This window comes from Mastigoproctus giganteus, chromosome 1 (assembly GCF_048544385.1).
Source record: "Mastigoproctus giganteus isolate SK-2022 chromosome 1, ASM4854438v1, whole genome shotgun sequence".
Lineage (NCBI taxonomy): Eukaryota > Metazoa > Arthropoda > Arachnida > Uropygi > Thelyphonidae > Mastigoproctus > Mastigoproctus giganteus.
The window spans coordinates 52,458,917-52,484,698 of NC_143575.1; the positions used below are offsets into that span (position 1 = coordinate 52,458,917).

At 37.0% G+C, this 25,782-nt stretch overlaps 1 protein-coding gene across 4 annotated transcripts in view; it reads left to right on the top strand.

The window, feature by feature from the left end:
- The window catches only part of hiw (MYC binding protein highwire), a 1,043,263-nt gene that overhangs the window by 245,026 nt on the left and 772,455 nt on the right, over positions 1-25,782 (top strand). For all 4 annotated transcript variants that reach the window (XM_090372846.1, XM_090372865.1, XM_090372875.1 and 1 more), the window contains exons 19-20: positions 17,094-17,216; positions 24,722-24,803. In XM_090372846.1, coding sequence (XP_090228972.1) covers positions 17,094-17,216; positions 24,722-24,803 — 205 coding nt within the window. The remainder of the gene's footprint in view (positions 1-17,093; positions 17,217-24,721; positions 24,804-25,782) is intronic.

Sequence of the window (25,782 nt, forward strand, 5' to 3'; positions counted from 1 at the left end):
GAGTAGTACTCATACTCTTGGGGCCATTGATACCAGTATTTTATTTTATTATCCTTGGGTACATGCTCAGTGCATGTGACTCCTTTGTTATGTATTTTTATATACTTTCAGAAACATTTTCTGTGATTTCTATTTTCTAATTATTTTTCATTTGTTTTTTTTTTAAATCTTATTTTCTAGCCGTTTCTTTAAATTCTGTTCCCCTTTTCCTTAGATTAATATCATGTTTAGTTCTTATACTCCTAAATTCTGACACTTCTTGGTTAAGTTGTCTGATTCTTTATTCTGTTCTGTTTTTATGTATTCTTAGTCTTGCTTGCTTTTTCAGGCTAATTCATTTTATAGTATAAAACTATATATGGTTTGATACTAAACATGTGCTTCCTATTTCACACCCAGTTGCACTTATTTCCTTTCCTTTCATTTTCCATTTATTATCCCTGGACTTAGAGGGTGTGATCAGTATTCTGAGGCCCCCACCACACTATTTAATTTATGTCTTATCTTCTCTTTCCCAGATTTTGATGTTCTTTGCCAGGGATGTGGTCCCCCCTTTTTTTTTTCTATATCATTTTACCTAATGGATCTGCTCTTTGTTCTTGTCCAGTTCCGCCTTCTTCCCCTCCTCACCATCCTGACAGTATATCTTTATCATAAAAATATTACTAAATCTACGGCTTCATAATTAAATTAGTAAGTTCTAAAAATTTTTGAAAATTTCTTCTTAATCTTGTTCTTCCTCTCCAGTTAATGAATAAGCCATCGGGTGTGAAAGCCAGTAATGTATAAAATGTGCAAATGTATGAAATAATAGGTTATATCTCACAGTGTATAAGTTTTAGCCTGTGTTAGATATGTAAATAGTGATCTTTAGTGATCTTAAATTAACAGTTATCTTCAGTAATGTACCAAAGAAATATGATGTAGTGTTTAAGAAAACATATATACAAGATTTTCCATGTATTTTAAACACTTTTGCTTTGTGAACCTTATATAAATGTGATTTTTCAGTTTCAAATTGTCGAAAATGCAATGTAATCAGATATTTGCAAACAAATAAGCATAAAAATAACAATATGCAGTGTGCAGGAAGAGGGAAGGAGGGGGGGAGGGAGGGAGGGAGTGAGTGAGTAAGCAAGCAAGCAAGCAAGTAAGTAAGGCCTTGATGTGCCAAGCCCTTTTATTATTTTTTTAAAAGTGAAAATAGCTGTAACATTTCAAAGTGAAGGTGATATTGTCCAGTGTTGATTTTGGGGGAAAAAAGAAACAAACAAAAAGTGTGCGTGTGGGGGTTCTAGAATGCACCCCCCAACCACTCACCATTTATTTTATAATTTGAACCATACTAATTATACCTCAATGTACTTATTGGATTGTTAATAATGCATTTAATATACTAACTGAAAACAAAAGTGAATAAAAAATCTCATCTCTATTCACAGTTGCATTGTAATTTTTAAAAAAGTGCGAGTTCTGTGACACATGCTATCACTTAGCTTATGAATAAAAAAATAATTAAAAAAATATATAAAGATCTGTTTTAGGATTAAGATATTTTACTTTTATAATGTATATAGTATTATTTGCCATAAAAAAAAAAAAATTAAAAATCTCTCTTGATATTTGCATTTAAGCTACTTAAATTAAAGCATTATAAGTTGGAGAGGGTACCATTCTTCAAGTAATCATGATCAGTTGGTATCTAATAGGCAGTCCAAGCAGAAATCCACAGATAGAAAAATAAAAATCTAGGTGTGCTATTGGGTGTTATTGGAGGATGCAGTGTTAGGGGATTATAGAGGAAAGGATTGCAGAGTAAGCATTAGAGCAAGTACCACATTCTGCATGTGCTGTTTTACACCATCACACAGCCTGCTTAGCCGACCGGGCTAGCCGGGTGGGTAAAGTGCCTGCCTGGCAACCCAAAGGTCGCGGGTTCGATTCCCGCCTCGGGCTTGGATCAAAGTACTGCAAAAACCTTGGGAGGTGCATTATGGCCACAGAAGCCGATGTGCCAACAACTACCAAAAAAAAACAAAAAAAAACCAGCCTGCTTAACAATCTCTGCTATTCAGGTTACTATCCATGTTGCATCTTGCACCTCGTTACACCTTGTAATAAGATGATGTCAGCAGTGTGTTTAACTTTGCTCACTCTATGCCAAGAGTTGTTTATGCTGTCCAGATCACTGGTTCAAACTAATCCACACCATTGCTATAGTGTCACATTCAGGAACAACTGCAGCCAACCCAGGTGGTCAGAGCTTAGATAAGACGTATTCTGCCCTACCTTAACCACAGTGGGAGCGGCCAGGAGTGCATCTCCTCCTCTTACACGAGTAGGAGATGCTTACAGGTGTGTGTTATATGTGTTTTTTTTTTTTGTCATTTATTATTTTTTATTTATTTCTTTAAATTTTTTTGAGAGGATGCACAGGTTACTGGTTAGAGGACTGGTTATATCCATATGAAATTAGCATTGGTTATTGGTTTAGGGTAGTTTGATTAGTCAAAATAAAATTAGAATTGCACACCTTGTAATAAGATGTTAGCAGGGTTAGTTGTGAGAAGGTGTTGCTGTAGTTACACACCCTAAAGGGGGTTGTCAGATAGGGTTAGTTAATGATATTGCTCATGCTAGCTAGCCCCCGTCAAATTAGGTAGCACTCATGGCAAACCAAAGGGGGTTTCTATGGAATTGTTATGTGAGTGGTCAGGGTAGTGCAGAATACAGGAGGGTGACAAGAGTTGCTTCTGAGCATCATGGTTTGAGTGTGCAGAGGCTACAAGCAGAGACTGCCAGTCAAACTAGCAATAGATCTTTCACATGTATTTCCCAAAAACTATAATCTATAGAAATTCAAATTTCATGCCAAAAAGTGCATCTTTTCATCCTTCAACCTATACAAAGAACCTATAGTACTTAGTAAAATGATACATTTTACTAAGTGCTATAGGTTCCAATACCTTTTGTGTTTGGGGTTTCATTAGGAAAAAAAATAATCAGAAAGGTGACTGCCTAGAGAGGAGGCAGTCAACAGCAGCCTAGAGTAGAATTTAGGAAGGATGCAAGTCCCAGCTGAGGTAGGGCTGCTTGGTTGGATGACCAGTATGAGGGAGGAGCTCAGTCTTGACACAAGGAACAGCTGGCTGTTTAAAAAAGAAGTGAAGCATTAGGATGGAGTGGCAGTAATTTGATGGATAACAGCCTGCGAAGGAAGTAGCACCATCAGAAGAACAAAGAGAGATATGAGTTGTGTTAGTTGAATGTTGTGGGTGGCAATGTGGCTAGCACTATTTTTATTGTTCTGGTTGTTCCCAGTATTGTGACTGTTACTTTTTGTTATGTGCTTGTTAAATATGGCTCTGGTAAATTTCTTAAACATGAAATGTTTCTTCTATTTTTTGGTAAATTATATTTCAGGATTTACAGCATATGTGCCTTGTTGAATTGTTAGCTGTTGCTTGGGCAAGAGTATAGAACATGAGGTGAAGTCTCAGGTTGCCCACAGCGGCAAGGTGTGGCACTGTTGTCTAGTTTGGCAACAATGCCACACAAAGCCTTTGTTCCACATTCCTTTGTGTGGACCCCTCAATTCCAGACCTCTCAACCCATTATGGTTTATCATTCCCTGCCATTATGACTAATTCTCTCCAGGGTTTTTGTTTTGTACTCTGTTGTTTTTATATATTTTAGCCTGGTTTGTGAGTAAATTCTTTTTCATATCTTCAATTTCTTCAGCTGCCAGCCTTGTCTCTTCCTTTGGTAACCTGTGTGCCCCTTATGCACTTGTCTTCTGAGATTGACTATTTCACTTGTCCATGGTGGAAAAATGGCCTTACAGTCATTGACTGTCTAGCCTTCAAACACATTTCCAGTTTTCTGTGTACCATTTTAGAGTGGAGAAATGATGGAGAGATCAATATTTGATTTGCCATGCATAGTGCTGTAAGTCTTAGGGGGTGTTAGGCTGATTCAGTATTATGAATCTTTTTTGTAGTTATGAAGCCTTCCAGTTTTTGGCCATTATGGTCTGTCTTATCATTATACAAGTGTGTAGATTTTGCATCTATGGTTATTATTATATTAGTTGAACCAGTAAGGTCTATTGCCTAATCCAGGTAGTTAAGATGTTGTTCTACATCCATGCATGGTTGACAATATGAGGAAATAAAGAAAAGAGCACCAAAGGGGCAAGTGGTCTTGAGGTTACCAAAAGAATTAATTTTAGTTAACTAAGTCACGAATGTTAACAACAATAGTGGTTGGTGTGACATTCTAGAGCAGAGGGGTAGCTGGTAACCTTACCTTTGAAACAGTAAGGCTCCTTTAGAGCTATCAGATTAATGTATTTTTCAGACAGGATTTTCTGTAGTTCACCTGATATGGTGAACTATAGAAAATCCTGTCTGAAAAATACATTGCATTGCATGTTGATCTGCAACAGGTGAAACTTGTTTAAGATTCTTATTTTGCTTTGCTATTCATGGCTGATTTTAGATTTTGTGTAGGGTATGCTGATAATCTGGGCAGTTATTGTCTTGTTTATGCAGTCTTGGTATTGGTGACCATGAACTGTAGCCTTTTTTTAGCAGTTTGGAACAGTGTACCCATATCCCAGACAGTTGTAATATTTTGTGACAAGCACAAAATCTCTACATCTGTAGGAGGCCCAACCAGCAAAGATCCTACCTACCTCAGTCTCTGTCGTTAGTATTCTCCTTATTGTGGGAGAAACTTCCAAAATCCAGTTCCTGCCAGATTTGTTTTTGTTCAGTGTGCTTACTCATATGTATCTCCCTATTTGCCTCTTCAGGTGTAATGCTGTGCTTCTCAGGCACAAATGGCCTTAGTAGCCCTTGTGCCATTAAACAACATATCAACCAACCAACCTTTTACAAATAGGTTTCTGAATTGAAATGAAATTGAGCTAACTTCATTCTTAATAATTTTCTGATATTCCTACAAATAAGTGCACTATGGCCTTAGCAGCTAATGCACCAATAAACAACCATAACACACACACACACACACACACACACACACACACACACACACACACACACACACACACACACACACACACACACACACACACAATCTTCAACAATGTGGGGTGCCGACTGATATACTCTGCTTCGGCTGTATCAGGTATTAATCCGATCTCGCTTGGATTTTGGAGCTCCAATCTATGACTCTGCCAGAAAGCTAATTCAGCTAGACACTATCCATCACATCACCACATTGCTCTAAGAACTGCTTTAGGAGCATTCAGAACATCCCATGTATAGAGGCACACGAACCTTCACTCCATCTTTGGAGTGAAGGTTCGTGTAAAACAACCAATGTTGCTACTCAGTTATGCAGCATAAATATGGATCTTTCATCCTATCTGGCCATACTTATTTGAGCCCCAATGGACCACCTTTTATCACAACAAACCTAACAAAAGCAAGGCAAATTGGGATAAGGATGCTACAGTTAACACAATGTTGGAATTTAGACATGGGTAATATCTTTCAGGAAACAAGCACACGTGACTCTCCATGGCCTGATTTCTCATTTCAACAATGGGGTAAAAAGCGAGCAGCAGATTTCTCCGCTAGGAAACTCCATGTTGCACATGTAGCAAAAAATTCTTGGTGTTTTCAAATATATACTGATGGCTCAAAAACAAGTGACAGTGGGAGCATCGGCAGTTTCTTCTATCTTTTCTAGTACTGTGTCCCTTCCAAAGGAATGCAGTGTTTATTCTGCTGAACTGTGGGTGATTAAAATAGCTCTGGATCACGTAATTAATCTGTCCAGTAAGCAAAGTATGATCTTCTCTGAGTGTAATAACATCATTGAAAAAGCCAATCCACCCCGTCTTGAAGCAAATCGTATCTCAGATAATTGCATTACAAGCTGTTAACCAATCAGTCACTTCCTGTTGGATACCAGGTCATGTAGGCATCAAGGCAAATGAATATGCAGATCAAGTTGCTAAACATCCAATCACTGTAACCTCTCCTAACTACAAAGTGCTGCATACAGACTACAAATCGGTCATAAAAAATGTGTATGAAGTTCAATGGTTGCAAATCTGGCAGGTTCAGGATGGCAATAAGCTGCTTTAATTTAAACAGAAACCTAAGTTGTGGGCATTACGCATGTGATCAAATAGGAAAGAGGAGGTGATCTTGGCTAGGAAATGTATTGGGCAAATGCATCTAACCTATATTTATCTATTCATGGGGGATCCGCCTATTTGTACGTATTGTCACTCTGCTCTTACGATGAAGCATATTCTAATAAATTGCAACCATTATAATAATTATTGAAACAAAATTTTCATATCTGCAAGAACCTTACTTCATCTGATTGAAGACTATGCAAATCTAGCAGAGTTCTTTGTTTTCTTGAAGCAGACAGGATTATTTAACAGATTTTAACTGCTAATTGCACTGTAGAATAGAATCGGGCACAATATGGCTTTAGTGCCCTTGTGCCATTAAACAACATATCAACCAACCAACCTTTTATGAATAAGTTTCTGAACTGAAATGAAATTGAGCTGGCTTCATTAATTATTTTCTGATATTCCTACGATTAGGTGCACTATAGCCTTAGCAGCCAATCTGCCAATAAACAACCATACCCCCCCCCCCCTCCCACACATGCACGTGTGCGGGCTGTGATTCTCTTTTTGTAATAAGATTTTTAGATTAGATTTTTTTCTGTATCACATTATTTTTAGTGTTTTCACAGATTCCTATGTCTTTTTAGCTATGCAGACATAGATATTCTCTGTGTCTTTTTAGCTGTTTGTTTTCTATGATAATCCCATTGTTATGTACAGGCCTCATGTTTTAAAGCTTTACATTTTTGATGTTTTGCTTTAGTGATTTCTCTTTGTATGTAACTGGAGTTATTATCTTATCAGATTTTTACTTTGTTTTGGTATTTGTAGTAGGTTTGATGGACTGTGTACTAGGAGCATGATTAGTAGGGGCTTTTTTTGGTAACCTTGCTGGAGTATATTACCTTGTTTTATCAAAAACAAGTATTCAGAAATTCTGTTTTCCATTTCTGCATTTTTTAAAACTTTAAACTGTTCAGCCATCATCTCTATGAGAATCCTTTCCAGTATGATCCATAATTCTAATATATGATTTCCAGTATGATCCATAATTCTAATATATGATTTTCAGTATGATCCATAATTCTAATATATGAATCTCAGTATGATCCATAAATCTAATAATCAATTCTCAAATGATGCTTTTGGCATCAGTTTTGAACCATTTAAGGTTTTAAAATGTATAATTTTTTAGCTCTTGCCTAGAGTTGGCTATTTTATCAGCTGGCATAATTGCTTTTTCTTCTGTATGCCAATGCTATGCAGTCATGCCAGAAGTTTCATTTACTGAAAGAGGCTTAGCTTTTAGGGGAGGGAAAATTTCCTCTATGTTCACTATATTCACATGGCTGATTTCATCCACATTATTTGTTGCTGATTGAGTGACTTCATTAGCATTGTTACCTCCAGTTTGCAGTGCAGTGAAATTGCCAAGGTCATCACAACAATATAGTATTGTTATTATTATTATTAGTAGTAGTGGCATATGATGTAAGAAAGCAAGTGTATAGAGCATCAGCCAAAAAAAAAAAAAAAAAAACACACACTACCCACTTCACCTGTCTATCCACTCCAATAATTTATGTATTTCTTCCTTGAATTTATTCAACCTACCCACTTCTGTGTCACCTCTGTAGCCAGGTTGGCAGGAGGAGCAGTGCGTAGCACATGCTTCTTGATTAGACCGGGGTTCGAGTCCATGACCACCAAATACGGAGAATGCGGAAAGGTCAGGGAATGACCACCGCATATCCCTGGAGCAATATGGCCTTAGTTGCTAATGCTCCTAAAAACCAAATAACAAACATAACAAACCCACTTCTGCAACAACAGATGGAAGTTTGTTCCAACAGTCAACCATCTGCTGGCTGAAGCGAAACTTCTGCACATCTATCCTGCGACCATCCTTCCTCAGTTTGAAGTTATGCCCCCTCGTGTGTGGTCTCAACAAGAGGAAGATTGCCATCAACATTGAGTTTACTCAATCCATTCAAAGGCTTTAACACCTCAATCAGATCTCTTTGCAGGTGCGTAGTCTCCAGATGCTGCAATTTGCAGAATCAAAGCCTTCCTTGGTAAGTGCCCTTTTGTTCCCATTATCAGTCTCATTGCCCTTCTTTGCACCCATTCCAGCAGAGCTACATCCTTTCTGAAGTGAGTCCTCCAGACTTGTATGCAGTACTCAAGGTACGGTCTAACCATTGCCTTACAAGGAGTAATTGCTTCCTTGTCCCTGCTAGCAAAGTTCCTGTATATCATATTGACTTTCCGCATTATAGCCTTAGATGCTAATGCACCATAAAATCCAAATCCTGTATATCATAAATAAAATGCCAAGAGCTGTCCTGTCAACCTGTGTGCATTGCTCAGAGAACTTTATATCTGAGTGCACAATTACCAATAGCTCTTTATTTTTCCACTGCCTTGAGTGTAGTGCCACACAGTTGATACATTAATCTGGGATTACTACCCATATGCAGTACCTTGCATTTGTCAATGTTAAACTTCAACTGCCATTTCTCAGACCATCTGCCTAATTTGCTTAGATCTTTTTTCAGTGGCTTACCCTGATTACTTTCATTAACCACCATGCCAACCTTTGTATGATCTGCAAACTTAGACCTTAATCATGATATACTTTCATCAGTATCATTAATAAGTATAGAAAAAAACACTGAACCCTGGGGAACTGCACTAATAACATTAGTCTGTGAAGAGCAATGTCCATTAATAACCACTCTGTCTTGTCCCATTCCACCATTCCTTTATCCAAAGCAGTAACTTGCTCTTAATGCCATAGATGAGGCCCATCACTGCATAAAATAGTATGTTCCAATTGGGAGGTCTTAAGAAACATATCTAAAATTGTGAGAAACCCATCCAGGCAAAATTTATGTTATCTGCAGAAAGGACAGCAAAACAAAAGAAACTGTACAATGAGGAGTTTCAGTTCTGGTAGGTTGGTCCACATATTCCAGCTCAGGTGTCTCTGAACAGTCCTCTAGAGGCAATTGCAAGAGAGTCCACATAGCATTTTATTATCTTGTTACAGTATATTTACTTGTCAACAAACCCCTGATGTGAAATATGATAATCTGGAGGAAACTTGTCTTGCAGCTGCCTACTCCTTCCTGTCTAATAGAGAATATAAGTGGTCACAGCCCTTTGTGGAGATACTGACACTAACAGACAAATCATTGAAAATTTCTGAATCAGAACAATGATGGATTGCACCTCCCCCACCCCCTTGATGTGGGCACCTGTACATAGTGAGGGAACCCCCAGTGATGCTGCTGGGCCTCCAGATTAGTGTCACTGGAATTTAATGCCCAATCCTTAGTTCTACAGTTAGATCATTGGAATTCAGTGTGGGTAGCCATGCATCGTGATCCACAGAAACTTCGAAAGGGAGATCCTGGTAGATGAGTGGGGGTGCTATACGCCACTTTGGCCCCTGCTTTGACAAGATGGGAGGTCCCAGACTGACCTAACTGGGATCATTTGACAGGTGGTTTTTACTGCTAGGTTCATCTGCATTCCAATAGGTCTTCCCTTTGATCCTGTGACAAGGTCAAGACTTAGAAAATGGTATTATGTTCTAAGTGAACTTAACATCTCATTTGTATTACCTGCTAGTTCTGAGTGGGCATCCCCTTGCAGGGCTCCATGGTGGGTTAGGTACTTAAAGCATCACAAATTTTATTTTACTCATAAGGGTAATTTAAATTCCTCTCCTTCTGGGGTCCCAACAGGGGCCCTCTCTAATTGACTAGATAATACAGCTAGATAATATTGAGGATTCATCATCAGTGACACTGCTTTTCCTCATTCTCCATTCCATCGGAGAGCAGGCTATCAAGAAAATGTCACCCTTCTTCATCTGGAAAGGATTAGAAAGGTTGGCAGATCTCCCAAATCTGTGAAATGGAGTGCCGGATTAAGGTACAAGCTAGCAGGGGACCTTGCCCGGGTCACCATTCTTTAAGGGGACCCAAAAACAGAAGAATAACGAAGAAAAATTATATTTATCCTTAGTAAACAGTGCCGAAAAAGCATTCTGCCTGCAGTGACAAAATGCTTTGGTCTGGCACTGATGAAAAGCCTGTGTTCTGAAGGAGTTTTAAGTTGAAGCTTTATATCCAAAACATGCCCAGAAAATTCTGAAAGCCACATTGATAGGGGGGAAATACCTATCATTGTAACCCCCACAAAACTCAGAAACTCACTCACTGTCATATCAGAGAGGGATCTTCATGTCTGTTAAGAAGAGATCTGCCTTGAATTGAAAGATCAAGGAGTAACAGCTGTCAAGTGAATATCGATGCAAAAGGATGGGGATCTTGTTCCTACTCGTTCTCATCCTTACATTCAACACAGCACAGCCTTCATATTCCATCAAGGCATGCTTATTAAACAGCCCAATAATGATTTTCATTCTAAATTTGTTGAGGCATTTTAAGTGCCAAAAGTATGGCCACTTGCAAACAGCCTGTTGTGCTCAGTGTAGTGGCAAAGACCATGAGAGCAAGGAATGTTAAGCTTCAAAGCCAATTTGTATAAATTGCAAAGGAGAGCACCCTGTATTATCTTGAGCATGCCAGCAGTGGCAGGAGGAGAAAGAAACTTAAAACAGAACTGAATGCTTGCTACTAAGAGGCCAGGAAACGCATCCAATCAGTAAATAATGGCAGGACACTCAGAAGGTTTCCAAGAAGTGGTGTCAAGATACAAACGGAGATGACCAATACCACCTTCAGAGTCATTTACTCCCGTAACCTGATACTTACGGTTGCAAAATCTGGCCCAGAAGGACCAGTCAGCTGCCACTCCTATATCTCTGTTTCCTAGTTCTCCCTGGTAACAAAAAGTGACAGAGATAGGATTATAAAAGCTTAAGTTGGTAAAGGCAGTATCAGATGATTCAGTCTTGGAACTCTTTGCCAAAGAAGAAATGGACATGGGAGAGCATCCATACTTACCCAAATCAGATAAATCCAAGACTGAAAACACTAAGCCCTCAGCGCTTCAGAAGCTGCCTGATGGATCCACAAAGCTGAAATAATGGCCAAATTCATACAGCAGAATTGTGGATTCAGACGGAATGTTGATGACATCAAGGCTCTCCTCCACAAGTACAGGCCACTACCTTTGTTTGCAGGAGACATATCTAAAGGCAAATGAAAACTTTGTCTTACATAATATTAGCATAATGCATAAAGGTAGAACTGGGGATGGACCTGCTCACTATGGAGTCATCATCCTAGTGGGTAACTATATCCCTTTCCAATTAACCCCTCTTACAACTACCATAGTGACAGTTGCTATCTGCCTCCTTGTCGTGTTTCTACTAATAATATGTTCAGTGTACAGGCACTCCCCGGCTTATGTAATACCCAACTTAAGGAAATTGAACTTTGCGTAAGTTTTTGCCAGCCAGTGCAAACTTAAAAAAATCCTGGAAACTTATTTTGGATCCTGTAGGAATAAATGGAGGTATTGTGAAAATATCGTAATGTGAACCCAATATCACATTGGTTTTTTTTTTGGTAATTTGTTCCAAGACCTTAGAAGTTGAAATTTTTGCTATATAACTAAGCCATTTATCGCTTTAAAAGGTCATTTTTATAATCGAAATGCACTGCACTTTCACCATTATCATATGTTCTGTTATAAGAATCAATTTTTGAATGCCTTTGTGATATTTTTCTAAAACACATTTCTGGAGGTCACTACCATAAAACAATAAAAGCAATATGCACTTTCCAATTTATTGAGCTTTTTTGTTAGTGCAATCTATTATAAACGGGTAGTAAACTTGATCTTATTGCATTTGCGATAATACCGATACTGGAATTGTGTGGGTTTTTACATTATGGTATTATGGTGAAATGAGTTCCCCTTCGCTGAAATTTTCAATCATATAAAAAACATAAGTAAATTTTCAGAATCTTCTCTTCATTCTTACTTACTTATTACAATGTTGAAGGGAAAGGGACCAACAGAAAGTACAAGTGCTGGCAGTGCTAGGAAATGAATTGATTTAGAAATGAAGATGATTAATTAAGAATTATGAAGCAGAACAAAGTTTGTCATCTATTGACAGAATTAGATCTCGCTGCTTCAACAGTGAATACTATTTTAAAGGACAGTGCGCGTATGAAAGAACATGTTAAAGGATCAACGCATTTAAGATATACAGCGATCACAAAACAGCATTCAGGTGCTATATCTCGAAGATGGAAAAGCTATTAATGATATGGATGGAAAATCAGATTCAGAAGCAAGTGCCCCTGAGTCCAATATTCAAGCAAAAACAAGAAGTATTTGTGAAGATATTAAGGATAAATACGCTGAACTCCAAGCCAAGTTCATGGCAAGCAATGGGTGGTTTCATAGGTTGAAGCATCGTGCTGGTTTCCAAAATAATAAAGTATGTGGTTAAGTCGCCAGTGCCAATTCTGCAAACTGCAGAGAAATTTTGTGATGTGTTGGGGAAAAGCCCCTTCTAAAATCCCCACAGCCCTCAACTACCGCAGCGGCATGCTTATCAGCTGGAGAGTTAATTCTGTCAATGATGCTCCAAAGGTTTTTCTGCGTGTGAGATAAAAAAAATTGAATAAATAATCTATTTACATGTTCATTGAACATTTCTTTTTTGCTTCAATCAGATTCAGTGCACATAGTTGTGAGTGCTGCATAAGCAATTAGGGAAATTCTAACTTACATAGAGTTCCACGGAACGCAACCTAATGCACGGAGTGGCTGTATTCGTCACTTGGGATCAACACTTTCCAGATATACCTTGATAATCTCATTGTGCAACTGCCTGGCCCTATTATTTTATTAGGATCTTAATGGGCATAATACCCCCTGGAGTAGTGCAGACACTAATATAGCAGGCTGTAAAATAGAGTGCATGCTCGAAAATAATGGCCTAGATATGTGAAAAAACACCTTTCTCTACATGCCCACCTGTATATTTACTGCAATTGAGTTCTCTATTTGGTCCTCTTCTCTCCTTCCTTTGCTCATGGGAGGTTGAAGAAAGTCCATGGGAGTGATCTCATTTCCCTGTGATATCTCATTTGACTGAAAAATGACCCTGTCAACCAACAAGGATATCTCAGTGGAAGTTTGATAAGGCCAACTGGAATGCCTTCAGACATCTGGCACATTTTGACATAAAAAGAGTCTGCCAGGTGTCCATCAATGATGCAGTTACATACATTACAGAAGGTATTGTCTGTTCAGAAGAGTTGCAATTACAAAAATATCTGTATTGTTTTTACCATTTCCAAAACCTTGTTGGAATTCAGGATGTACAGTAGCAAGAAAAGCTGAAAACAAGGTGTGGGGGATATTCTGCTGATATCATGCTGTATCCGACGTCAGAGCCAAAGGGAATCTTGGATCCATTTTTTCCTCTTTCATAACCCAGGTTGCTAGCTCAAAAGTATTCTGGGGTTAAGGGTCACATTGATTTAGGATCAGTGAAGGGCTGTGCCCTTCACTGATCCTAAATCAATGTGACCCTTCAGCACAACGGATGTCCAATTGTATATTCAACTATAGGTGCAAATACTGTAGGGGAAACAATCTTCAATAACACCATTCCCCCCCCATAGTTCTTTGCCCTAAAAGAGAAAAGCGAGAAATCTGCTTTAAACTTCTCTTAATTTTATTTAAGTTTATTAATTTGAGTTAATTTTATTTAATAGAATCTTTCTTGACAAAGAATTTCCAGATTTCTAGTGAAAGACAATTTTCCTTGCTTTCCCAAAGCCAGGAAAGATCTTAAATATTCAAGTAACTATTGTTTCATTGCTCTGACTAGCTGTCTGTGCAAGGACTTGGAAAGAATGATAAATGCTGGCCTTATGTAGTATTTAGAAACAAGTCTTCTTTCCAGGACATAGTATGGTTCCCAAAGGAACTGGTCCACTTTGGATCATTTAATTATACTAGAAATATACATCTGTGATGCTTCTATAAAATCTGAGCATCTGGTAGCAATTTTCCGTGATATGCATATCGAGGAAAACTGCATATGACACAGTTTGGTGATTTGGCACATTGCAAGACTTCCATAACTTTCTTTTAGAGGTCGCCATCCTGTATTTATTAAAAACTTTCTAATTGCTGTTTTGAAGTTTGTTAGTTTAGGATCCACACTCTCTTGAGTGTTTTGCTGAGAGGAGGGTGTCCCACAAAGAACCGCTCTAAGTGTCATGCTGATTGCTGTCAAAATAAACTCTATCACAGAACAATTCCACCAGTTGTGAACAGTTCGTCTACGTTGATTATTTTACAATATTTTGTAATTTGTATAATATGAGGATTGAAAGGCAATTTCAAAAAAAGCAGTTGATCACCTGTCCAGTATATATCACCTGCCCAAAGCCTCTATATTAAAGGAAATGATCCATTTCTTCTCTTCAATGTAAGCATTGTTCTTGCAGTATTCTCTTAAATTAAAGTTCCTGCCCGATCACCCCATGTAGACACCAGTCTTTGAGCCCCAATGGGAAAATCTCTGTTACCTGTCAGACTACCAGCCAACCTTTTGGTATTTGAATGCAAGGGCTGTTAAGCGAACTAAACACGATGGTAGATGGTAGACAATATTGCCCAATCAGCAAGCCAGTTCCTTCCATCCATCCTGGCATGCCCATCTTCCAACTCATTAATTTTCAAGTTCTGGGAGAAAGCTGCCAAACCATCAGCTGCCTACCATCAACACTTTGCAGTGAACCAAACAAAATATTCTGACTTTCTGCCAGTGGCTCTAAGTCATAATTATATGTGGAGGTCAACTGCTGTCCTTCTTCATAAAATACCATCCATCCAGCTTCCACAAGAAAGTAGCATATATACTGCTGAGCTGCTTACTTGGATCATATAAAAGTTGACAATGATAAAATATATATAATATACACTGATTCATCAAGTGTACTATGGGCTTTATTGACAGTGAGGTATAATCCTCATCCGGTCCTGTCCCGAATTCAGCAGATGCTTTATTCTGTTTTCAAACTTGAATTTGATATCTGCTTGCGCTGCGTCCTAAGCCACCTTGGAATACAGGGAAACAATCTAGTTTTTTAAACAATACTATGAAACAATACTTCAAAATCAGCAATCTCTTTGAATAACTGTTGCCTTTTAATCCCTTATACAGGCAAACAATACATAACAAACTATATTCCCAGTGGCAAGATTCTTGGTACAGATAAGCTGCAAATAAACTAAAGCATATTAATCCTGTAATCAAGCAGTGGCAGTTCATTCCACATAGGGTCCAAAAGAGAACAACTTGTTCTTGCTCAGCTCTGCTTAGGTCACAGTCATCTGCCACACTCTTTTCTGCTGAGGGTGGATAATCCACCTATGTGTGAGAACTGTGAAGCTCTATTGACGGTTATTCATATTTTTATGGAATGTCATGTTTTTACCATTGCACAACATTTATATTTTACAGATTTTTATCAATCTGTCTGAACTGTTTATACTCACCAGATTTTAGATGACAGAACAATGTCTGATATTTTTAACTATTTTTACAATCCATTAATTTATACACACATATTTGAATTTATCCTTTTATATTTTTGCTTCATATTTACCTCTTTTGATGTGGCAACCTGTTGAGAGGTTACCAAATATATTTTTTGTTTGTTCTTTATCTTGACTTAGCACATTATGGCCTTAGCTGCCAGTGCACCTTTAAACACCAAATAATCAACCAACCAGTACACCTACTACCATTTCTCCACCTGTACTGGCCCCATGGCAGAGTTGGGGGGAACTCCAGGTGCCACTTGACCTGTAACACTAAACTAAAGACTGCACTAGCACCATGATAGATGTAGAGATATATGTACTCTGTCCTTACTCCTACATTTCACATGGAAGGCAAATGATAGTCCTGTTGGCAGTGGTCATTACCCAGTGATCACAATCGTGATAAGGGGAACTCTCCATTGTTCTGTCATAATTCCAAGATGGAGATGAGAAAAAGCAGACTGAAAAATTAGAGTTTAGCTATGTTTGACTTGCAAGAGTTCACTGGGAGACAATAGATGCAACTGTGCCATAAATTACCAATGAAATCTTTTATGCAGCAACAGTGGCAATCCCTTGAACTTCAGCATATTTCCTACTACACCCAAAATCTAGGGTGGTTGTGAGGAATGTGCAGCAACAAGACAGGAACAAAATAAGACGTGGAACAAATTTCAGAGATATCCCACTACAGTTAACCTCATCCTTTTTTAAAAAAAAGGTAAAGTATGAGCATGGTATGTCAGATGCCAGGGAAGCAAATGGATATGTTTTTCATCAACAATAAACTGGAAAACCAGCAGTCAAACCATTTGGAACAAGATATGAAAAATGAATAGTAAAATCAGGACAATCCACTTCCAATATTACGATGGGAAGGAAGTGATACTGCATAACCCAGTAAATTCAGGTACGAGCAGTATCATAGCAATTTCAATAAAATTGTAGTTTTCAATGGCAAGTAGATCCAGGAGGGGTAGAGATCTTGTTATGGCTGTTCATGGCATTTTTAAGATGTTAATCTCACACATTTGTTCACATGGGATCACTGCAGGTGATGAACTGTGTGTTCATCACCTGCAGTGGACCTAGAAAGGCAATATGTCTGAGGTGAGCTGATCAGCAAACAGAAATTATCCTGTAGGGCAGATCAGAGTTAGTATGGACTGTGCCAGTCAGATTCCACTAGGTGTGGTTTTTCTGCTTGCCCAAAAGTGCTGACTTCTATGACTACATCCGTGCATACACACATAGTTCATTGTAATGGGATTTTACTGTAATATGCTTGTTTTTGATTGATAATAACTTCCATTATTGTGACTTTCTAATCTTGAAATTTTATGTATTACTTGAGAAATAAAAACATTAAAAAATACATACTTTTTTATTCTTATCTTAAATTTTTTTATAGAGGATGCCGTTGGAAGTGATCATGAAAGGGAAACCACTAAACTTACATCCCTTCCTCCTGCTCATCTATATATGCCTAGTGAAAGTCCTGTGTTACATGTCGCTTGTGGTATGCATCATACAGGTTAGTGAAGGAGGTTTCAGATATGTATTTTGTTTTTTATATTTTATTTTAAATCAGAATGAAAAATGCAATATTTTGTTTGTGGAGTTTTCCTTTTGTTTTACCTTCTGAATTAGATAATTTTCATAATGGCAATTAGTGAAATTTTGATGGAAATATTGTATGCTGTGGTAATTCCTTTACATCTTCTTTTCATTTCCCTTGACCTTTTCTTGTTTCAAGTGAAATGTAGTAATGGAGGTAATAAGTTTGCATTATCATAGAAAATCGATTTTATCACAGTTTGTTCCATAAATGTGTAGTTTGTGAGGTAGTGATTAATAACATATTTTCACAAAAATTGAAAGTATTTTTTCATATATCATATATTGTATGGAAAAGTGACACAGCTCAAAAAATTAGATTTTTCAGAAAAGCAAAAACAAAGAAATCAGATAAGGTTTCATTGTAATTGTGGGCTTTAATAATAGATTAGAAAAAAAAAATTACCAGCCTGATAAAGTGCAATAAACCTTTCTAACAGATTTGTGTTACCATGACTACCATAGAGGCCATACCACGATCATGACTTTGAGTTGTGTCACGTTTCTTATTTGTTATTTATTTATGTTTTTTCAGTTGTGACACTTTTAATATAGGAAAGGTACAAAAAAACTAACATTTTGAAATAGTTTAGACAAATATATTTTGTTAATTAATGAAAATATATTTTGGAATGAACAATATAACAAAAACAAACAAAAAATGTAATTTTAATAAAAAAAAATACAAAAATTCTCTTATTAATCAAAATAAGGTTTGAATGCCAAAACATAAAATGGTTTGTAGCTTGTAGGGATATGATTTGTTTTAATCAGATCCAGGATATCTGATTTTTTTTTTATCTGAAACTTGTATCTTTAATCTTGGTGTATGCTGATTTCATTTTGATAGCTTACCCTACGACGACTGAAGTCTCTTGTTAGTCACAATTTCTCGCTGGGACTAATTTTTGAACCTTCAGTATCTTGATTTTGCCTAACTTTACATTTTCACTGTCTTCTCACTTTGAGTTATTCCCATAATGCTGACAAATGTTTTTAAAATCGATGAAATCGAAATGGGTATTTCTATACGGATTCCTCGTTTCTTAATGTAATATGTAATATGCTTATTTTAATATGTAACATACTGCCAAGGAATATAAATTGGTTCTGATTTCAATGCTTGCTTTACAGATTTTTCTATCACAGAATGCACATTATCCCTTTTATTTTGCATATGCTTTGTAATTAGGAACTTTTGAGTGATGGACTCAGCTTGAATACTCAACGTAGATACAACCTGCATGTTCATGGCAACAGTGAATTTATTCTTCTGTTGTCTGCTGCAGTTGTCTGAGTAGAAGGAAATCTCAAGATTAGTACTGTTCACGGATCTGACAGTCTCTAAATATTTGTAAACGCAAGTGTCTATTTCTATAGTTCCCCGTTTACCTTCATCCTCATGCCAGAATAAACACTGCACAGGTGACTCCCCCCCCCGCTTAACACTGATAATTCGTTCTGAAAAAACAGAGTGCTAAGTGAATCCACGCTAAGTGAGCACCACATTCCCACAAGGTAACATATGTATTTGTTAGTTGCGGTGGGTGCCATAGGATATTTCCTAATCAATGATAAACGGTAGTGAAAAGATGCACAAATGTGGGTCAAAATATTTAATATTCAAATATTTGTACATATAAAATATTTTGTATTACATACGTATATAATTATGTGGTAACTACTTACATATCAAAATTAAACTTAAAATTCCAATTAAAATCATGAATTTAATTATCTAAATTGATTTTAATTGATTTAATCTAATTGATGAATTTAATCATGAAAAATGTGTCGATTTTGAGTTGTACTTTGGCCCTCTTCCTGGTAAATGGAAAGGGGTTTTAATTTTAAATCCCTCGCAGCGTTACCACCCAACCATAAAGTCAACCGATCCTTCGTCACTTTGAAACCTGGCATGTTTTTTTCTTCTTTCAATATGAAAATTCTTTTAGGCATTCGTTTACAAAAAGTCCTGCTTCATCTATGTTAAAAACTTGTTGAGAAATATAACACATAATGCCGCTCTTCAATAATTTTAACAAGTTCTTTTTTGAATGTTTCAGCTCCTTGATCTGCACTTGCGGCTTCTCCTTGATTTTAAATTTATTCATCCAGCCCTTACTAGTTTTAAATGGTTCCACATTTTTTTTTTTTTTAGGTGAGTTTTCTTTAGATTATCATGTAGGCTAATCTCTCTCTCTCTCTCTCTCTCTCTCTCTCTCTCTCTCTCTCTCTCTCATTTAATTTTGAAATTCAGTCTTTTTTTTACATTTTTAGTATTCGTACTGCATCCAGACCTTGTTGCTTTTTCATTCTTGTCCGCCATTATTAACTCTTCGAAAATGTGACTGCGTTGGTTGCATTAATTATGATACGATGTTCGAGTAAACTGTCCATTACGCATGATGTCTAATACTGTACTGAGTGATGATTAGACTTCAGATAAATGCATATAACGCAAATATTACAAGCAATATACTTGATCATTTTTTAAAATGTTCATCTTGGAACTACATAACAAGTCACTGTACTGCAATTAAATTAGCGTGCGAGAAAATTTCACTAAGCACGGGAAAATTTCTCAAGTCGACGTGGGAAACGTTTTAATGCTGTTTTGCTATTAATTTTCAAGCTATTAACTCCTTGAAATGAAACGATTTCGTTAAATATGCCAAAAATGCAATCTGAAAAAGAGCGTTATAGCGATTTGTGACAAGGCTATAGTCAGATACGGGTTATAATATAAGAACAGTGTAAAAGTACAGCAGGCCCACGTTATAATGAGGGCCCGCTGTACTTTATACTTTATCACTTTTAAGTTCTGAAATTGTAAAGTTATATCTGTTTAATTTAGATTTGTAATAGAATAAGAAAATATCACCCCTGTCACCCAGTCACAATTAAAAAAAAAAAAGTGTCGTTTAACCTGCGCAACAAAGATAATCTTGTCTGTTTCTACTGTGACCAGTGGCAATACTTACTTAGAGGAAAAGCAACACAACTGCACTCTACTGGCTCAAAATTGTAGTTATATATATGTAGTTTTTTCCAGGATGTAGAGTTCAAGCTTGTGCATCCTCCTATTATATTAACTGGAATTCAGCAATTTGAGTTGTCACTTTTCCATGCGATATGTGTAAATTCCAATACTTTATCTAATTTTTTTTATGAAACATTTTTATTATATATTTTTTATTTATCTAATTCCAATTTTTTCAACTAAATGTCTGTGTGTGGAATTATAAGATATTCTGGTGTCTGAAAGCTAAGCAATCAAGAAAATCTTAGTTACCTAGAAGAATATGTACTTGATATAATTCTATCAAATATTTTTTGAAAATTGTGTTAATATGGCATTATTATATTGAGTTTGAAAATAAATATGCCCCATAAATTATTTGGTATTAAATATCATGAAATATTCCTCTATTTTATGAATTAGCATTAGTAGAGGCATATGATGCAAGAAAGCAACCTTATGTAGCATCAGCCAAAAAAAAAAAAAAAAAAGTACGCTCGCATTTCACCCCTCCATTCGTTCCAAATACCTGTCCAGCTCAGCCCTAAATTTATTTAGGCTATCAACTTCCACAACAAAGGATGGAAGTCTGTTCCACCAACCAACTACCCGCTGGCTAAAGGCAAACTTCTGCACATCTATCCTACATTTGTCTTTCCTCAATTTGAATTTATGCCCTCTCAGGTGATTATTCTGAGCAAGAGGAAGAATCCCATCAGCATTCAAGGCTTTATACACCTCAATCAGATATAAACCTCAATCCTCGCCCTTGCCTAGTCTCCAGACACTAATTTGCAAAACTTAAGCCTTTCTTCGTAAAAGCAACCCTTTGTTCCATTCACTAATCTTGTTGTCCTTCTCTGTACTTGTTCCAACAGATCTAAATCCTTAAAATGAGGCCTCCAGACCTGTATACAGTACTCAAGGTGTGGCCTGACCATTGCCTTGTACAAGGGGATAATCACCTCCTTATCCCTGCTCGAAAAAGTCCTGTACATCATTGACGAGACACCATGAGCTACTCTTGCAGACTGTCTGCAGTGCTCAGAAAACTTCATATCTGACTGCACCATTACTTCCAAGTCCTTTTCATTCTCTACCACTGTCAGTGTAGTACCACAGAGTTGATACGTTACTCTGGGGTTACTGCTTCCCATATATAGTACTTTACATTTGTCAATGTTAAACTTCATTTGCCACCTCTCAGCCCATCTACTCAACTTTTCTAGATCCTGTTGCAGCAGTGCATTGTCATTAGTGTCTTTAACAATCCTGCCAACCTTCATATCGTCTGCAAACTTGGACATTAAGCTTGATATACCATCATCAGTATCATTTATAAATACAGAAAATACAATGGATCAAACACCGAACCCTGAGGGACTCCACTAATAACATTAGTCCACAATGAGCAGTGTCCATTGATTACCACTCTCTGTCTTCTCCAACTCAACCATCCCTTTATTCATAGCAGCATTTTGCCTCCAATGCCACACTGCTCCAGTTTGTTCAGCAGTCTTCCGTGTGCAACAGTATCAAAAGCCTTTCTAAGATCCAAATATATGATATTAAAGTTATTCTTTGCATCCAGTTCCTTTGTGATCCTATCAAATTGGTCAGGCAAGACTTCCCCTTAACAAAACCAAGCTGTGTCCAAGCTATAACTGAAGTCTTGTCTAGATGATCCTGCAGTGCTTCTTTAACCAGTGCCTCCATTAATTTTCCTGGAACAGAAGTTAAGCTAATAGGCTATAATTACTTGCGTCGCCCTTTTATCCTCCTTTGTGAATATGGGGTCACATTTGCACATCTCCAGTCCATGGGTACCTCCCCTGAGTCCAAAGAAGCTCTCATAATTATGGCTAAGGGTTTGCTTACTTCCTTTGCTGCCTCCTTTAACATAACTGGATAGATCCCATCCACCCCGGGTGCCTTTTTTATGTTTATCTTCAACAATTTCTCCTCCATTTTCCTCTCAGTTATTACAAAATGATCTAGCTCACTGCCAGAGTTTAATACACCTCTGGAATTCCCCTCGCTGAATAACTCCTCATGTGTGAATGTAGATGCAAAATAGTCATTTAGTTTGTTAACCACCTGAGCAGGATCATCAACAGTTGAACCATCAATATCCAGTGGACCAATCTGATTCATCCCTTTCCTTCTAGAGTTTTTACATAGGTAAAGAAATCTTTTCTGTTTTTCTTTGCATCCTTTTCCAACGATTTCTCATAATCTGCCTTTGCCTGCCTAATCTCCTTTGTGATTGGTTACAGACCAGCTTATATCTGTCATAGGTTTCTGTGTCACACGTTAATTTATGTGTATTCCATGAATTTTTTTCTCTGTCACATGTCTAATTAGTTCATCATCCATTTAGGTCTAAATCTTGAACAATATTTTTGTTGGTATGAAAAGTCTAGTAGCTTCCAAGAGTAATTCTTTGAATGTCTCCCATTTTGAATTTGCTGTTAGTAACATCATCAGTTGGTCCCACCATATAGAATTTAAATACTGTCTCGGACCATCGTAGTCGCCTTTACGAAAGCAATAACCCTTCCCTTTACCCCTGATGGTAGTTATCTCTTTGAGTAAATCCCACTTCAGCACACTGTGATCACTGCCACCTAGTGGATCCATTATCTGCAGATTCTTAATGCATGAAGAATCACTACTGATAATCAAATCAAGAGTATTATTCCCTCTAGTTGCCTCCCCAACATGCTGATGTAGAAAACAATCATCCAATAAATCTACAAAAGCCTTGCTAGTGTGAGTGACCAACCCACAAATTCCAGTCAATATCTGGGAAATTAAAATCCCCCATTATAAGACTCTCTCATTTACTGGCCCACTCTATTTTCCTGTACAGTTTCTTATTACACTCATCAGAGTCAGTAGGCTTATAACACATTCCTACTCTCAATTTTGATCTCCCAATGCTTATGTCACACTAAACTGACTCGACACTGCACTGTCTAGCGATGTCTACTGGTTTCACTTCCTTGGATTTTATATGTTTCTTAATTAATAGCATAACCCCTCCTCCCTTCCTATCCTGTCTATCTTTTCTGTACACATTGTACTCCCCAAATTCCACTTCTGCATTCCTTATATCTGTGTGACACCACATCTCTGATATCCCAACAATATTTGCCTTTGATGTTTTGAGCAATACCTCGAATTCATCAAATTTATTTACTAAACTCCCAGCATTGGTGTATACGCAAGTATATTTGCACCTGTTCCTATTTTTAGCTACCCTAACACAACCCATGTGTTTACTTGTACAGCAATTACTCCCAGCAGTCTCTGAAATACCCTGCATCTTGTTTTCTAGGTTGCTGCTCATTCCAATAGAAGCAGTGCACGAATCACTTTCACCTCTGCCAGTGGCTACTGTTAATCTATTAGTCCTTGTATCATTCCTAATTCAAAATTTTAACTTTTGTACTAGGAATCGAACAAACAAACAAATACAAGTCACTCTCAAAGTAGCACAACTATTCATTCTTTGTAAACTAAGTAGTTTAGAAAGAATGTTAAAAAGTTTACAAATTCTAATCACACCTACCCAAACTCAAGTTCTGATCAGTTCTGACATAATTTAGGCATTTAAGGTGAACATTCCCATCAACGAAGCAACCCTCAAAATGAGTTCTCATGTTGTTTACCAAGTTGATGACATGACCTTTCATAAAGAAATTTGATTTAGATGTAGAGATATGGTTGGTCACTGATCTGAAAAATATTTTTGCACCGAAGGAATTTTTTGGAGAGATGAGGGTAAAAGAGCATTATCATCCATGAAAATGAATTCAGAGTTTATAGCCCTATTGAAAAAGTAGTCCCAAGAAGGGTTGAAGGATCTCATCCCAATACCTTTGAGCAGTCCAAATTTGTGGCACAAGTTCACAGGGATTTCCAGTTTTTCTGGGTGAGTCAAAAATTTTTTTTAAATTTTGTACTAGGAATCAAACAAACAAACAAATACAAGTCACTCTCAAAGTAGCACAACTATTCATTCTTTGTAAACTAAGTAGTTGGATAGGGCTGATTAGCACAATAGATGAAAAAAAAAAAAAAGATGTGTTATTATCTGTAAAAATATTCAGTGTGATGATGAAGGTGCATGAGGGAGATCTGGATCTGTATGTTCACTGAGCTCAGGTACAATCTTAATATTCACTTAGCTAGGAAGAGGCCGAATGAAGCCTTCACTGGGCTCTAGAGGGGTTTTTTTATAATGTTTGGAACCATTTGTTTATGCCACCTGATTTCTCTTAATGCATCTTAAACCTGTGAATTTTTTTTTTTTTATGGATGGTTGATTTTTAATTTTCATATAAATTCCACTATACATTTAAAACATCAAACAATTTATTTATTTATTTATGTAGTATTACTACTTCAGAATGGGGAGGTATATACCTTTGGAAGCAATCAGTATGGGCAACTTGGACAGGGGGATTTTATTGTTAGGTAAGAAATTTATTTTATTATTATTATTATTTTTTTAAATTTTGATTGGAATTATATTTTATGTATTACATATAAATATTCATATATTATGGTTATAATTCTAATTAATTAAGTAGCTAGAATGATACCTTGTAATATATCAATTCCTGGAAATTGTCATGTCATGTAAAGTGAAAACATACATCTTAGAAGTAGTTTATCCATAGAAAATGATGTAAAAAGGGTAGGTTATGGACTTTCACAAATATACTTCATATTTATATTTTATTGCAGGATTTAATTTGTTGCATTTGTAATAACATAGTGTCATAGCTTAGCAAACTCTTGTGGGGGCTCCCAGTTCAAAATTTGATTTTGGAGCCCTATGTTCATGACTGTTTGTTAAACCCCAAAAGGAACCTTTGTTGCACCCCCCCCCTGAGTTGAGTGCTTTTTTTTTTTTTTTAACTTTGTAGCTCAGGAAAAGGCTACACTAAATTTTCCAGAATGTGATTGCAGAATTCATGAATAGCAATATATAATATGAGGAATACCACTTGCATAAATCTATCAGATCTCATTTAAGGCACATATTAAAAAGAGCACTTAGACTTCCGTAGCCGAGTGGGCAGGAGCGGGAGTGCAGTAGCACACGCTCTTTGAGTAGACCGGGGTTTCAAGCCCCTGACTGCTGAATACGGTCAATCTGCCAACCCGCACTGGACCATCGTGGCAGATTATGGTCCATTTCCCTCAGCAAGAATTGTTGAGGAGGCTTCCATCCTGCAGTGGGTTGATAATGGCTGCACTTTACTTTTACTTCTGAGTAGCATAGCATGAGGAGTAGTGCATTCTGCACATATGCTCTGTTACATTTGTTCAATAGAAGAATGTCAGTGTTTATGGGTCCCATTGTTGTCCTGTTTCATTGCACTTGTTTACCACATGTACACTGCACTTCTGATATAAAGAATTTAATATTTATAAGGGTGATATGATG